The 16,778-nt window shown below is 36.3% G+C and overlaps 2 protein-coding genes across 2 annotated transcripts in view; one reads left to right on the forward strand and one right to left on the reverse strand.

Annotated features, from left to right (window-relative positions):
• The first annotated feature begins 222 nt into the window (after nucleotides 1-222).
• LOC107756078 (thread biopolymer filament subunit alpha-like) lies at nucleotides 223-4,984 on the forward strand. The gene is made up of 10 exons (XM_016573051.1): nucleotides 223-813; nucleotides 944-1,155; nucleotides 1,970-2,030; nucleotides 2,106-2,201; nucleotides 2,311-2,487; nucleotides 3,374-3,499; nucleotides 3,584-3,697; nucleotides 3,832-3,938; nucleotides 4,012-4,280; nucleotides 4,682-4,984. The coding sequence occupies exons 1-10, from the start codon at nucleotides 328-330 to the stop codon at nucleotides 4,699-4,701; spliced, it is 1,668 nt and encodes a 555-aa protein (XP_016428537.1). The 5' UTR covers nucleotides 223-327; the 3' UTR covers nucleotides 4,702-4,984.
• A 5,190-nt stretch (nucleotides 4,985-10,174) lies between these two features.
• The window catches only part of LOC107756118 (replication factor C subunit 2-like), an 8,672-nt gene continuing 2,068 nt past the window's right edge, over nucleotides 10,175-16,778 (reverse strand). Inside the window, exons 7-11 of the mRNA XM_016573120.1 lie at nucleotides 11,671-11,828; nucleotides 11,119-11,184; nucleotides 10,935-11,015; nucleotides 10,731-10,844; nucleotides 10,175-10,392 (exon numbers count right to left, since the gene is read on the reverse strand). Of these exons, the coding sequence (XP_016428606.1) occupies nucleotides 10,282-10,392; nucleotides 10,731-10,844; nucleotides 10,935-11,015; nucleotides 11,119-11,184; nucleotides 11,671-11,828 (530 nt within the window). The 3' untranslated portion in view covers nucleotides 10,175-10,281. The remainder of the gene's footprint in view (nucleotides 10,393-10,730; nucleotides 10,845-10,934; nucleotides 11,016-11,118; nucleotides 11,185-11,670; nucleotides 11,829-16,778) is intronic.

Raw genomic sequence — 16,778 nt, forward strand, 5'->3', positions numbered from 1 at the left:
ACTATACATAAATCTAAAATGAGTTTCAAAATGTCAGTAATACTCTCTTTAAATGTGCACAGAGTTGCTGCAGGGTTTGTATTTCTCTCAATCGCACATACCAAGGCTGTTAAATTACCTCAGACATGTTGGAGAGAAATCAGTGCCTTCAGGGGGGACGCTTGCCTGTGTTTCCACCGGGACATATGACTTTCACTGACAACAGCGAACCTTTCTGGGCGGCCCTGCAAGGAGCTGGGTATTTAAAGAACAAAGTGTGATCGAGGCATCCTGACTGAGCACCAGGACTCCTCGGCAAAGACCTGGACCCCAGCTCTGAGTGCAGATATGACAGAGTCAAGCTTGCGTATCAGTGGGGGAGCCGTCAGATTTGGAGCCACCTATGGAGGCAACCGTCTGTTCTCCGGAGCCAGAAGCGGTGGAGGCGTTAGCTCGGCTCTGTCCCGTTCGCTCGGCTTGGTGAGAGGGGGTGGAGCAGGAGCCGGTCTAGGCCTGGAAGGAGGTTTTGGGGCTGGAAGTGCTCTCGCTCTCGGTGGAGGCCTCGGTTTGGGTGCCGGCAGAGCCAGAGCAGTGGGGATCAGGGCTGGTGTGGCTCCACTGAGAGCCCGTCTAGGGGGCCGAGGGTTTAAAATCGGAGGCTATGGTTTCAACCCATCCTTCATCAGCTCTACCACTATAGTGGACGCAGGTGCCGGTCCAATGCTAAGCATCGACCCAACACTCCCATCACTGGACACGGTGCAGATCACACGCTTGAAAGAGAAGGAGGAGCTGCAGGCCCTCAATGATAAATTTGCATCTTTCATTGATAAGGTGGGTCAAATTTGGGTTTATTTACAAGCATTTTTACAAATATCAAGCTATGTCAGATTAACATATGGTCAGTAATTAGAAAAGACTTTTACAAATAGGTTCTAATGGCTATAACGTTGTCGTGTCACAGGCCAGGTCTCTGGAGCAGCACAACGCAGTACTAAAAGCCAAAATTTCCATGTTTACTAACCCAGAGCAGGGGGGACCTGCTAGCACTTCCATCCTTCTGACCTCTGCCATCGGAAAGTATAAATCCCAGATCGACAGCCTCACTGTTACTAAAGAGGCCATCATTGCTGAGATTGAGCACTATAAAGGCATTATTGAGGATGTTCAGGCCAGGTGAGTCCACAGAATCTGAAGAAACGTACTTTCAAGAATTAAAAAAAAATATATTAATAAAAATTATACTCTACCATTCAAAAGTTAGGGGTCAGTAAGATTTTTTTTTGTTAAGTAATTAGGACTTTATTCAGAGAGAATGCATCATGTTGATCAAAGAAGACATGTACAATCCTGAAAAAAATTTATCATATTTTCCACATAAAATATTACGTTTTCAAAACTGATAATAATGTTTTTTTTTCTCGAGCACCAAATCATCATATTAGAATGATTTTTGAAGGGTCATGTGACACTTAAGACTGAAGTAATGACTGCTGAAATAATCTTTAATAATCTTTCACAATATTACTGTTCTTACTGTATATTTGTTGGAGACTTCTTTCAAAACCATGAAAAAATAATACCGACCCCAAACTTTTGAAAGCTTCATCAAAGAAACTTCATTGATTACCTGACATTAAAGCTCATTTTAGAAGCACCTTTATCTTTCAATAAAATGTTTCATTACATTTGAGTACACATTTGTAATTATATTCCACTTAACTGCTGCCCAACGATATTAGTTCTGCCTTCTTATTGGCACTTTGTGGTTTGATTTTAATACTCTACATGAATAGTGCTCATCTGTATTGCCAAAGTAATTGTGCAGATGAGTATGTGAAGGCATTTAAACTTTCTCAAATTGGTCTTTATATCTCTGACCACCTGCTTAGGTGATTGTCACAGGTAAAATATGCCCTTTGGGTAAGAAAGGACCAGACAAGAGGACAATTACTGACGTACCTGCACATTCTCTCCTTTATTGTCTCAGGTATGATGAGGAAACGGCTCAAACCAAAACTCTGGAGTTTGACTGGAGTGCGCTGAAAGAGGTACGAAACATACATCATCCGGATGGTACTTTATGGCCTACTAATGAATGACTCTCACGAATTCTCCTCCATTAGGAAGTGGATAATCTCTACCTTTCCATCTTTGAGTTGCAAACCAGCATCGGTGGTTTGGAGGATCAGATTGCTCTGTCCAAACAGGTGTATGATGCCGTGAGTCTGCAGGATACCTCTGTGCCTCCGTTTATTTCAGCAGTGTTAAAATGGATCGTTCATTTCCCAGTGGCCTAAGCTTGTGTTTGTCTGTCTGCATGTGTGTTAGAAAGTGAAAGAGGTGAGGAACATTGTGACTGGTGGTGTGAAGTCAGCAGTGTCTATCTCAGTGGATAACGCAGCCCAGGCACAGGATCTGACCTCAGCGCTGACTGAAGTCAAAGCTCACTATGAAATCCTGGCTCAACGCAGCAAGCAGGACGCCCTCCTCTCAGTGCAGGACAGTGTAAGAAACCTTTGCTCTTTAATAAGAAAACTCTACTAATTCCCATTTAGAATATTAGGTACTGTAATATTTTGAAATAAGGTTAAAACCATTTTTTTTAAAATATGAATTTATTTAATGTATTATAAATATATTTATTTTATTTAATTATATTTATTTATTTATATAATTATATCAAATTATATTTATAAATTATATATATATATATATATAATTTATTAAAAATATATATAATATTTAAATATATTTGTATTGTGGTTCAAATATATTAACTGAGATGTTAATAGATTAAAATAATTTTAGATAATAATTTAATACAATATCATTTTATTTAATTATTCAAATTTTATTTTATTTAATAATATTTAGATTAATTATATAAATGTATATAAATTAAGATTAATACAGAGAAAATGTACTCATTCTTCATTTATCTAGTGCAGTTTTAACATAGAACCTAGTTGTAATTTGATGCCAAATACTATGTACATTATATAAAACTTTCCTTTTTTTTTATTGCAATTTTTTAGAACAAAGAACATATAAGGGCAATAACATTTAGACTGAATGAAAACAAATACTTAAAAAAAATAATAATAATTTTAATCTCACATCTGTAAACAAGTACAAATAATTACAAATTATTCAAAGAATAGATTTAAGGCTTTAAAGTAATTTACAGTTTTTTTTGCTTTGTTATTTCTTCTTTATATAAAACTTTCCTAATGAATAGCATGAGTCTAATGCATCCTTGTACCACCTCCCGGTGAAACTCAGTTCATCTTTTACTAACTGCCTCCCCCATGTGGTGAGTCCTTGTATCGCAGGTCTAGTAACATGCTTTGGGCAAAGCTAACGACCTCTTTTCTCTTTTTTGGCTATTTAGCTCTCCATGATGTCTGTATCCTCTCAGCCCACGTCTCAAACACTCACCTCAGCCAAGGAAGAGCTCAGAGTTTACAAACTACAGATTGACTCTGTGCAGAGAGAGATTGAGAGGCTCAAATCTCTGGTAAGCACTTGCTATGCTGTCACAAAGGGTTAAACCCCCCTATATTAAAGTTCTTGTGAATAACGATGTCCTTTCCTTTGACAGAACTTGCAGTTGGAGTCTCAGGTGGAGGAGGCAGAAGTTCACTCCAGCTCCCACACAGAAACATACCAGGATCAGGTTCTTACTCTTAAGTCCCAGCTTGATGATCTCAGAAAGGTAAATAAATATATAAATCGATTAAGACTAAATGATAAAAACTAACAAACACTAAGTTATCTTTACTAAATAAAACAATGAAATAACCTAGGTTATCACTCAGATTTAGAATCTAAATGGGTTTTTTTCTTCAGCAAATTGCTCATTATGGTCAAGAATATCAGGAGCTTCTCGCCAGCAAGATGTCACTGGATGTTGAAATCACGGCCTATAAGAAACTCCTGGACAGTGAAGAGAACAGGTGAGGTTGTTTAACATGAGTGGATGAGATTTTGTTTACTCAACAATCACATTGTATCTGTCTCGTGGACCAGGTTGAAATCTGGAGGTGGTGTCACCGTGCACATGTCTAAGACTATGGTCGGAGGAGGAGGTCTAGGCCTGGGTGCAGGAGGTGCAGGCTTTGGTGGAGGTGCCTCAGGCCTGGGAGGAGGTGCCGGTCTAGGTCTTGGAGGTGGATTTGGGCTGGGCGGAGGCTTAGGAGGTGGTCTTGGGGGTCTAGGACTGGGACTCGGTGGAGGACTGGGCTTCGGAGGAGGTGCAGGGAGCAGTTACATGTCCTCCAGCCTGAGCAGCAGTGCCTGTGAGTATTCATAAATGTTTTCATACATATGCACATGTAAACCGTTCGCTCCAGTCCGAGGCCAAAAACTGGGATTTCAAATCGAATGTAAAGCTGTAAATGAAATGAAAGTTCATGAAGATTATGAACATTTTGAAACAAAGAATAGAAGAAGAACCTAATCAATGGATCAAACTAAGACACTTAGAATATCTAAACTTTTCAGTTCATCTTTTCCCTCCATTTTTGCTGCTGATAATACAGTGATAATGGTGATAATGAAAATAGAAAAGCAATTTTACACTAACATGCTGTTCATCACTGAATCAGAACTCAAATGGAAAAATGACGTTCACGAAGGAATGTTTTGCAGTGAAATGTCACGTTCGCTTGTAGTCACACTTTCCATTGTTTTCACTCAGTGTCATCCACTGTTTACTGAAGATTCACAGCCTCCACTCTTCAAGCCACAACAGAATGCTGAGCTTCCACATATGGGGCAGCGAGGAAGCTTCATGAAGAACGCCTCCCATAAGTTTTGATATTATGACCACACCATCATGTACATTTAAAATAAAATTGTGAAAGATCAGTTCCCCTTCTGTGGGGTGATGTTCGATGAGTCTCCAAATTCTGTGCTAATTTAACACCAGATCAAAATGTCTGTATTTCCATGCATCACTTCCTGCTACAATAATAAATAAAAATTCCATTCTGGTTATTACTGAGGAAAAACACAGTGGTCTTCAATCTTTCTGTGTAATAATGTCAATAACATGTCAGTTCTAATAATGATCAATTAAATTCACATAATTTAATAATAATAAAGTGTGTCCATAAAAAATGTAATATGTGACCAACCACCGTCATAAGGGTCAATTTTTTGAAATTAAGATTTATACATAATCTGAAAGCTGAATAAATAAGCTTTCCATTGATGTATGGTGTATTTGTTAGAATAGGACAATTTTTTGGAGAAGATAAAACTATTTGAAAATCTGGAATCTGAGGGTGCAAAAAAATATCCTCATTTTTGGCATAAAAGAAAAATCGATAATTTTGAACCATACAATGTACAAATATACAGATACAACTTTTAATTTTAATAATAGATTAGTACATTTTGAAATTAACATTACCTAAGATTAATAAATGCTTTAGAAACCTTTTTAGATTGTCAGTTCTGTTAACTAATGTAGTTAAATAATGTTAATAAATGGAAATTTATTGTGAAATGTAATAAAAATATTTATAAATATAAATAAATGAATCTAAATGTTTTTCTACATATTGTTAAATAAATATACTCTATTCAAACATATCTCAATCTCAATTTGATTTATAAAAACAGCGACAGTTGACCATGTGCTGTACAATGAAACAATAAAACCCAACATAAGACACAAAGGATGTAAAACAGGGCATAAAAACATCACAAGTTGTAGGCTAAAGAAAAAAGATAAAGATCTGTTCCAAAGTTTAAGTGCGGCTACAGTGAAAGCTCGATCACAGCTGTGCCTTAAAAACATGTGCACTATTTTATATTTAGTTTGAAGAAGTTATACTTATACTGTATACCACAATGCATGGACTTTTAATTAATTGAATCACATCATAACAATGTTTTAACCCTCTTAGCATAACATTTTTAAGTATATATCAAAATGAAGGACCTTGTCAACTGTTACACCATTGTTGCTGTAAGAAAACAATCTTACAAAATGCTTAAAAAGTGGAAAAAACATACCCACACACCACCTACAGACTCAGATGCCAAATGTCATAAACCCTAAATAATGAAACCTCATCCTCTCATTTAAAAAACTAGGTCTTGCAACCATTAACTAGCCTTCATCAGCTTCCATAGAGCCTCCAGCGTATGTTATCTCATTATAAACCCAGTCTCTAGGAGTTTACGTCTGAAAGACTCAGCCTTTGATTTTCTCCTTCAAATCACATTCTGCTCCATTTGAAGACACAAAAACCAGGTTCTACGTGATACTGAATGCAAGTTTGTCACCAAATGCTAATGAAAGGCTGCATTTCAAAGGTTTGACATTTTGAACACACATGTAGCAAGCAGACTTTGAAGCAGGAGTTTTCACCTCTGTGTCTTGTGTGTTGCTGTGGGTTTGTGGGGGTCTCTTCTTGGTGTCCGGCACAATGCTGCACGGATGTGGTTAGATTCAGTTTAAAACAGGAAACACACAGGTTCATACTGCTCTCATTAGTCCTTCATTTGACTTCAGCAATATCCATCAGAGCGGACATGGAGTGAGAGGCCTAATCTCACTGAAGGTAACAGATTACTTACTAATACTCTTCATAACTCAACTCTATGATTGATAGAAAACTGTGTGACGTGTTTGAATTGCTTAGAAGAAAACTGCTTTTTAATATGTAACACGGGGGAAGCTGGTTTTGATGTTATCAGACACTTGCATTTCTTCTCATGAAATGACCTGTTATAAATAAAACAAACAAACAAAAGAAATAAAAACTTAAAGAAAGAAACTTTCGCTAGTTACATAACTTGCATCCTGCGGTTCAGTTAGTTGCTGATCAAAAAGACAGGCTTTTCAAACATGTGGCATAGTGCTTCATCGAACACTATCACGTTGAATCATCTTTACACACTGAAAATGCTCTTATCTTGTGCACTAATACTTTGTGCCATTGTGTCAGAATGGTGAGAGCTGTATTTGCGGTTGTGAATAGATAACATTGAAATGTGTTCTCATATGCTGATTTCTTTTTTTTTATATATATATATATATATAGCCTATATAAAAAACTCTGTAAACCTCTGAAAGTGTCAAATTAGATTTAAGAGAATTATATCTTCTAAAGAAAATCTTTTTATTCAAGGCATGATTGAAGTCCAAAGCCAGCAAGGAGGTCTCCTTGCCATTGTTTCTCTGGCCTGCCTTGGTTGTATTTATGCTCTCTGTCTGTGCTGCGGAAAGAAATCTAGTAAGTAGTCTGACATTACAATACTTTCAGCTCTAAAAAAAAAATGCAGTTTGTTTTTCTCAGCTCTTAATTGTGCACTATACATATATTTGTCTTTGTCGTCTAATGTTGCTGTATTTTATTTTGAGCTATGCAACAAGAGGACAATGACCTCTATGACCAAGATGATTTGTAAGAAAAGTGTTTTATATATTTATTCATGTTAATTAATAATTGTGTGTGTATATATATATATATTATATAATTACATAATTTTTTGTTTTCAGCAATCAGGACAGTGATTATGCTGAAAGCAGAAAACGTACAACAGGTAAGCGATGTCCACTTTTAATGTCCACATTCTGAAGAGGAAAACGCATCTCATTATAGACTTATATTTAGTGTCAGTGTTTTATCTTTAGAATATTACAAAGCACTTACTTTTACACACATTTTCTGTCAGAGGAAAGCTGAGATTCAAAATGCGCTCTTCATTAGCCAAGAATGTGATTTTCTTCATATCTTGTCTATTTTTTTAGTGCTAAGACCAAACCAAAGAGAGATGCCTTCAACCTCAAGGTGAGATCTTTTTAGCAGTAGTCAGTGCAGCTACTTGTTTTTTTATTTAGTGTTATAGTCATGTCCACTTTCTACTTTATCTAATATTTTAGGTGGGGGGAAATGTTTTTCTACATAACTGAGTCTGTAATGTTTAACTGAACAATATTAGCTGCCATATTTGCTGAATAGTCATGATAGAAAGATCAAAATGAAGGAAATGTTACAGGCGTGATCAATTGTATTTTCACAGGCGATCACCGACGAACAGGCCTGTGAATAGTAAGAATTTTTCTTTTGAAATTTGGGATGTTTAAACTGTTATCTCTGTGGTACCAATTTAGGATTTATTTTTCTAAAATGTATCCAAAATTTGGAGTGATTTTATTAGTTTATTCATTTATTTTTGTTTCTAAACAGGTGACACCCAATGGAGTTATCAAAACCTTACAGATGGTAAGATTCATCGCTATTGCGATCGTAAGACATTACTTTTGATGAAAGCCATTTTTAAATACAAACTTATAACCAAGTAATGCATGTTTTTGTTTCTGCAGTAGAAAATGTCATCTTGGAACCAACATACGTGTGAGTGTTGTTTTTCATATGGTTTTGTGAGGAAAACAAGTCTACAAGATACTGATCAAAGACTTTCTTTTTTTGTAAAGTCTTTCTGTAAAGTCTAAGATTTTACAAAAGCTAAGTTTGCTTGAAATTATTTGTACATTGTATATTTGATACGTATACATGCTTTTTTTTTTTTTTTTATAGGGACCCAATTCCAAATTTGCTTTATGCAAACGAGGACGACACAGGTAAATGTGTGCTGGTAATTGTCATTGTCTAATGCAACCATTTTACACGGTTCACTCTCTTCAGTTGTTCACAGGAAAAATTAGGTCAAGTGACACATTTTAAACTGAGCACCAAGGAACCTGTAAACATGTCAGAAAACCGTAGATGATCAAAAACGAGGCCACTAATCACAAAACTGAAAAAGTGTTCACGGATGTGTGATTCACTGCACAAGTGAACAAAATGCTTGAAGCAGTTGTTTTAATGAAATGCTTCATTTACATTCCCCAGATACGGATCCAAATTTGGACACGGGAACATACGAGAATGTTTTTCCAACACCAGAATTGCGACATGACTCAGGTTGGTGTTTTCAGTGATTCTCAAATCTGTTATTAGTTTATAAAATGATATTTGGTACCTCTTTATAACTTTCATCAATAACGATGAACACTAATGATGTTCGGTTACAACGTCACACAGGACTCAACAGTAAGATAACATGTTCTATATATATATATATATAATACATTTGTTCTTTTTTTTTAAATATTTAATCTTTTTTCTATTTAAAATAAATATACATTTAATCGATTTAGAACAATTTGAGATTTTAATTTTTTTACTCGATATGGTTTTTAGAAAAATGTTTCTTTGCTTATCGTTTGACAATGTTTTTGCAGATAGCTGCAATTATGAAAACTGGGACAATAGATATGAGGATGGTAATATGTTCATTATTAAACCAGTAACATTGATAAAACATTTTACGATTAATTCATGAAACACCAATGACTTTTTTCTTTCCCCTTTATTCAGATGAACCAGACTACGTGAATGAAATCATACAGTGAATAGGAACCATTTTTTTGTATCAGAATGACATGAGATTCTGTTCTAAGACATGTTTGTTTGTTTTTTCTTTTAGATTTTCACATTTTGTTCTTGGTGGCATTTACTGTTATTAAATTAAAATGTTAAAAAGCGTACTGCTTGACCTTTTGAAGTAGTCAATTAAGATTGAGTGTGAATGTGCATAGTCTTCTGATCAATAAACTGATATAATTAACCGTCAATGAATAAGTGCTATAAACTACTACAAGATCTCTAAAATATTTTGCGCAACAAAGGCACTAAACATGAGGGCTAGACATCAAGAGCTGTGCAATGAAGATTTTAAGCCAGTTTCATGGAGGTGTGACAAATGAGTCAGATGAGTATCCTGCCCTTTTCATCACAAGTGAAACAAAAACCTATCAGGGCAAGAGGCAGGTTTAAGTGGGGGCACGTTATATACAGATAAGCGTAAGGTGTAGTGTGGCATCTGCTCTTGATAATGCTTTCCTCCCTTGTGCTAAAATTGTCATTGGCATCACTAGGTTGAAATTGAACCCTGTAGAACTGTCACTTGTTCTGCTATACAGTATGGTACAACATGGAAATTCATTGTTGGAATGGACTTAATTGTGCATGTTAAATTGGGCTGTTTGAACTGCCTCAAATTCTCATTAATTAAATGGAGTTAGTTCTACTGTGCTGCATTTTGAAGTACTTTGACATCAAAAACAGGACATCACTCACAAACAACAGAAGGATTTTGTAAATTTTTATTACTGCAATTTGTCTTCTTTTTTTTACAATTATTAGTATTAGTACAGGGTCTGGAGATTAAGAACATTGAGGCTGAAGTGTGATCATTTGATAACATCTCTTGTCTTTAGCTTGCATCAGGTGCAGCCGTCTTGCTGCAAAGGCGGCCCAACAGTCCAGCCATCTGTAACAGTGAGTTCACCCCTTCTGCTACTTTCATATGCGTGTAGCCAATTTCCTGGGGAATCAAAAGTATACTTACAGTGTAGTTAAAACAAACATGGTACAATTCCTGTTTTTATTGAAGTAATTTTTCCCCACATTAAAACACTTATGCCACAACAGTAGCCAATTAATAGCTAATCTATTTTACGTAGAGCAGGTCACCTCATGTTGAGACCAGATAACAATAACTTTATCTCTGTAACATCACTGATATTTGATAGTTTCACATCGACTGGTGAAACATTGCCTCTATTGTGTTAGATGTCATTGCAATATATACAAATACATTACTAAATGAAACTTTTAAAGATTAAAGCTAATGTAAATGCTGCTTAGGGAGACAATACGCACCTTAATATATTCCAGCTTCAAATATTCTGCCATCTGAAAGGTTTTACACACTCTAAAGATGTTTCCTATGATGTCCTCTGGTGAGTATCCGAGTGACCAAAGCTGCTCAATGACCTGTAGAAAAACGCACCATTTCGGTCTTGCAGCGTCTGTCATTTTTTGAACTGATCCTGAATATTTTCTAGGGCAAATGTTTAGTGGTACCTTGTAGGCTTCATCAATGTTGGCGTTGACACAGTGTTCCAGCATGCTTTTAACCAGCAGAGGATGTGGCTCATCACACACCTGCAGAAGCAACACTGTTGGTACTTTATCACCAATACATTTTTATACTGAAATGATTTCCATGCATTAGAAAGAGACAAAAATAAAATGTATCCAAAAATACCTTGAACACATTTTCACTGTTGATGTAACCAAATCCAGAATTTGTTGACTGCAAGTTGTTCAGAGCCTAGATTAGTAAAAAAGTAACAACAACAAAATAATAATAAAGTATTAACATTGCAGGTAAATCATAATAAATTATTAAAAGGTTTATTAATAATAATAATAATAATATTGTTTACCTAAAATGTTTATTTTATTTATTCAGACCTTAAAAGTAAATTAAAAAAAACAAAATACAACAACAATAAATGAATATTGCAGGTAAAAAATTATTTAAAAATAAATAAAAAAAACAAAAATTTAAATAATTAGGTTGCTATTATTAATATTGTACATTGCAAAATTAACAACAATAATAATAACAACAACCTAAAATTTTAATTTATTTTCCTACCTATAATATTAAAATTAAATGAATAAATTAACATATACTTAATTTATATTATTAATATTATTTTGTTTACCTAAAATGTTACTTTTATTTTTTATTATTGTTATTATTATTGTTCATAATATACACATGAAAATAGGAAAAAATAATTGACCTAACCTGTCTCATGTCCCCTTGAGCGGTGAAGATGATGGCCTCTAGGCCGTCATTGGTGACATGTAAGTTCTCCTTCTCAACCACCTCCGTCAGACGCATCATGATCTGGTCGTCTCTGAGTTTGCTGTAACGCAGCACTGCGCAGCGGGACTGGATGGGCTCTGCAATCGAATGAGAAGATAAACTGAAACACTTCTGTGTTAGGTGTACACTGGCATGTACTTCAGTGTTCTAGTTCATTTGAAGCATGTCATCAAAGATTTAAATGTCAATCTATTATAAACAGCATTTTGTGTTTTATGTAGGGTGACCATATGTCCTCTTTTCAGACCTAAAAAAATGCATCCGGCCGGGATTCGGCTTTTGCTTTCAACAATCGCCATTCATTGTGTGCGTTTTTGTATTAGAGCCCTGCGAGGGACTGTTTTCATAAACCCGCTCCCGCTGAATTTCTGACCATTATTGCCCACTCCCGCGATTTTTGTGTCCAGTGCTCCCGCAAACATTCTAATATTGCATATCATTTTCGTGGATCAGGGAGCCTCTATCAATATGCGGAGTATTTAAATCTATTTTGAAAGAGCGCTCGATGTACACTAGGGTTGTGTATCGTTTGAATTTGATCAATTCCTATTCCGATTCTGCTTATCGATTCAGATTCTTTTCAATTCCCAGTTTCGATTCCAATGTGATTAAATAATGACATCAAACATTTATCCTGTGTCTCTTTTTTGCAAACCATTTATTGCAGCTGAATACCATGGACAAAAATCAACAGGCTAAATAAAAACTGGACTCTTTAAGAGCTGTTTGAGTGCAAAATAGAACAGCATGATTCTGGATAAATTTAGTTTTTTTTCTTTCTTCTTTTTTTCCCCCCAATGGAAGTTGTGGTTCTCTCATGAATCTGAAGAAAAACCATTAGACAACTAAACTAAATCACATATCATTTATGAATTAATAATTAAATGACTCACTCAAGATGTACTTGTTTCATTACTGGATGAATCAGCGTTCTTGAACACATCTCTTGTATGATTCAAAGACAAATACATTTTAACAGCCCCTTTTCGCCACCTACTGGCGTAACAATGTAATCGATAAATCTTAATTTGAAGTGTCAAATTACGTTCAAAAGGTGATTTACTCTTTTAAAGGGGTCATATGATGCGATTTCAAGTTTTCCTTTCTCTTTGGAGTGTTACAAGCTGTTCGTGAATAGATAAGATCCCTAAAGTTGCAAAGACTAAAGTATCAAACCCAAAGAGATATTCCATTTAAAAGTTAAGAGTCGTCCACGCCCTCCTAAAACGCCTCGTTTAAACACGGCCCCACATGTCTACGTCACGATGTGGGAAGATTTGCATAACTGGTTGACTCTTAACTTTTATAAAGAAAATCTCTTTGGATTTGAGACTTTAGTCTTTGCAACTTTACAGATCTTCTTTATGCACCATGAGCTTGTAACACTCCAAAGAGAAAGGAAAACTTGAAATCGCATCATAAGACCCCTTTAATCTACCTGAGGGAAGACGTCTTTCATTGTAAGTTAATGCTGTTAAATAGAGAGGGAATAAATAAATAAATAAATAAATAAATACTTCTTGCGTAGTAAACTTGGACCTCATTATTGAAGTAAAAATCCAAGCACCAGAAGCGGCCCACACTCTCTTAAGTTTAGGTCACGGGAGCTACAGCGGAGACTTGATAATATAGTGAATGTAGACGTTTGATATTATTTAATGTTTATATTATTCTACTTAAGATCGCGTTGGGAGTGGTTAAGGCTCACTTTACATCATTTGCCATAGCCCTTTGCATGGCCGGTGTGAAAAACGTGCTTTTTTTCAGCGTTAGAAAGCTGAAAAAGCAGAGGTAATTCCTGCAGACATAAGGGCTATGCCACAGCCCTTATCAATATCTGCATTAAATACCTCTGCTTTTGATTAACGCTATGTTGATGCAGTAAGCGTTAATCATTCCAACGTGATCTTAAGGTGAATCATATAAACATAAATTAATATAAAATGTCTAACTTACATTCACTACGGAACTCGGATAAAATAACTTGGTTCATTCAAGTCAAGGTATTTAGACAGCATCCACAATACACAGTTTCAAAGCAGCTTCTAGTAAGTTCTGTTACATCTATAATGGCTTAATTCTTTACACTGAGCAGTTTTACTGGGCAATATAACGATATATAACAATGATAAATGATCCACTGTTTGAGATCTAGCTATGTATTCTCCCCTTTAAAAAATAGCCATGGTTTTGCTACTCTAACCAAAGTGTTTTAGCAGTTAGCCTAAACCAGTGCCACTGTGGTGAAAGAGACTGAATAATGAATATTTGCAGCCTCTCAGACAAACCACAGAGCGGTATTTTTATTTAAAGAGATTTACATATTAGTCCGTTTTATTCTAAGAGTATGTTAGATGGTTTAAAAAAAATATATGAATAGTAAACGGTCAGCTTTTTCTGTGGTGATTTGCGTGTGTTTACACTGTGTGCTCCTGAGCGTGACCTTAAACATGGCGGAATCCAACGTGGCGTGACGTAGATTCCCATTCTCTATTGGCAATGATGACGTAATTATCTTTTGACTCCCCTGACAGCGGAACCTTGCTCAAAAAAAAAAAGTTATTGTTGGAGATAAATTGGAGAGCAAAAAATAACAGATAAAAATGCATAATAGAAAGCGCAAAGGCGGCACTGAAAAGGCCAGTAAAAAAAACAAACAAAAAAAACAAAGTGGGCTGGTCTAAGGCATGAAACTCCAGGGCTGAAAATGAGTCCCACTCCGGCCCTGATCCCTAGCGATCACAGATATTATACTTAGCTTCTTTGGCTTCTGATCGCAAATGTAGCCAAACTTTGGAGCGCTTAGATTAGCGAGCAAGATCCTGGCAGATCGCTAGGTCTGGTCCTCACAGATGAAGAACAAAAAAGCGCATAGGAATTGATAGGCGGAATCGAAATTTTAATTTAACAACAAGTATCCGATTCCTGACCTTAAGCATCTGATTCTGGAATCGGAATCGATTTTCGATTCCCAACCCTACTGTTCACTTTCGATTTCGCGATCATGTGCACTCCGTGTAAAGGAAGATCAGATATTTGTCAATGAGCTCAGAATCTGTTGAGCAGCAAAGCATGGTCTGTTAGCCATCTCTCCTCTCAACCCGTGATCAGTGAAATCTGACTCCTGCAGCTCGTGTTGGATGCAGGGTTGTCAAGCTCTCAACCCGTGATCAGTGAAATCTGACTCCTGCAGCTCGTGTTGGATGTAGGGTTGTCAAGTCCAGGTTTTTTTTTTTTCCGATGGAACTGGGCTACTTTTAAACTGTTGCCGTGGGTTGATTTTCCCCCGTGGTTAAAGGTTTGAATAAATACATTTTCCATTCTACCTGTGCTAGATGTTAAAGAGGTCCTATTATGCTTTTTCACTTTTTCAACTTTACTTTGTCTGTAATGTTGCTGTTTGAGCATAAAAAAGATCTGCAAAGTTACAAAGCTCAAAGTCCACTTCAAAAGGAGATATTTTATTTAACAGAAATCACTTTTCAAAAACTACAACGAACGACTCGTTTGGACTACAACGCAGATTTTCCAGGATTTGTGATATCACAAATATCGACGAATGGGACGAGACCTGGTTGAGCTGCACGAGAAGGCAACGAGTGTTATCACCATGTCGGAGATACGCTAGTTTTCCCAAGGCAGACGAACTTAAGGGTGGTTACAATCATCCGGGTTTAAATCGCACTCAAATTGATTTGATTTTGACGCAATATTTACACTGAAGCCTGCAGGCGGCTATGGTAAGGGGCATGACATTTCCCGACCAGCCGCCGAGTGGAGCCAATCACAACACACACTGGCACAGCTAACCAATCACAGCACATTTCATATTTCAGAAGGCGGGCCTTCATTTGATACAGGAACTACTCGAGCCGTTCATGCCAGACTGGGGAAAGAGGAGTTGTAATAATGTAAAATATGTGAAAAATAATGTGTTTTTCGAACAACCTAGTATGAGAGCCTGTTCTAGTACACCCCCAAAACAAAATCAAGACTTTGTAAAAGAGCACAATAGGACCCCTTTAAACTCTCTTTGAGTGTCACGATCACCAACAATACCTCTGTCATTTGGTCTTCATTTCCCATAAACCTTTGCCCGGACTCATCACCACTCATTGTTTGCACCTGTGTCTCGTTAACCATGTCTGCTCACCCTATATGAGCCTGGTTCATATTTGTCATTCATTGCTAAGTCTTGTATGTGTCAGTAGGCACTACTTACCAACTACACCACAGCCACCCTCCCCGCCCGCATCCACTGTCCTCTTTTTTGGAAAACTTGGAAAACTACACCCTAGTTTTATGTGCCACGTCGCTCACCTATGATCTTATCCGATGCATTACATGCCAGAGCAAAGCGTGTGGTTTTGGAGTAGATCTCCATGGTTCTTCTGAGAGCCTGCTGGGCTCCATCTGTCATGCTGTTTTAGAAATACAAAAACATAGCATGAAGCATTTTTTTAATCTTTAAAATGTATACATTTCTAAATTTATTTTTAAATAACTATTTATTGAATTGAATGAAACCTAAATATTTTAATTACAAATATTTTAAAGAAAATGATTACTCTTACCTGTCAGCCTCATCCAAGATTATGATCTTGTGGCGACCTTTAGGGAGTGTGACCTTTTGCTGGGCAAACATTTTGATTTTGTTTCTCACAACATCAATTCCTCTAAAATTGATAATAGACAATTAAATATTAATTAACAGACATTAAAATAAGAATATGATAATCCAAAATATTGGATGTACAGAAAACTTGTTTGAAAACACTCAGCTTAAGTTTCTTACCGGTCATTTGAGGCATTCAACTCAAGCACAGCATCTTTCATAGCTGGACCAAGAAGAGCTCGAGCCAAACACAAAATGCTGGTCGTTTTTCCAGTGCCAGGAGGACCCTAAAAACAAAAGTTATCTTCATTTTAGTGCATAGTGACATATCATTAGTAAATTCAGATGGGACCTGGTTGTGAAACCATATTTTAACTTACAGCAATGATGATGTTGGGCACATTTCCTTCTC

Source organism: Sinocyclocheilus rhinocerous, unplaced genomic scaffold (assembly GCF_001515625.1).
Source record: "Sinocyclocheilus rhinocerous isolate Xijiao unplaced genomic scaffold, SAMN03320098_v1.1 scaffold682, whole genome shotgun sequence".
Classification (NCBI taxonomy): domain Eukaryota; kingdom Metazoa; phylum Chordata; class Actinopteri; order Cypriniformes; family Cyprinidae; genus Sinocyclocheilus; species Sinocyclocheilus rhinocerous.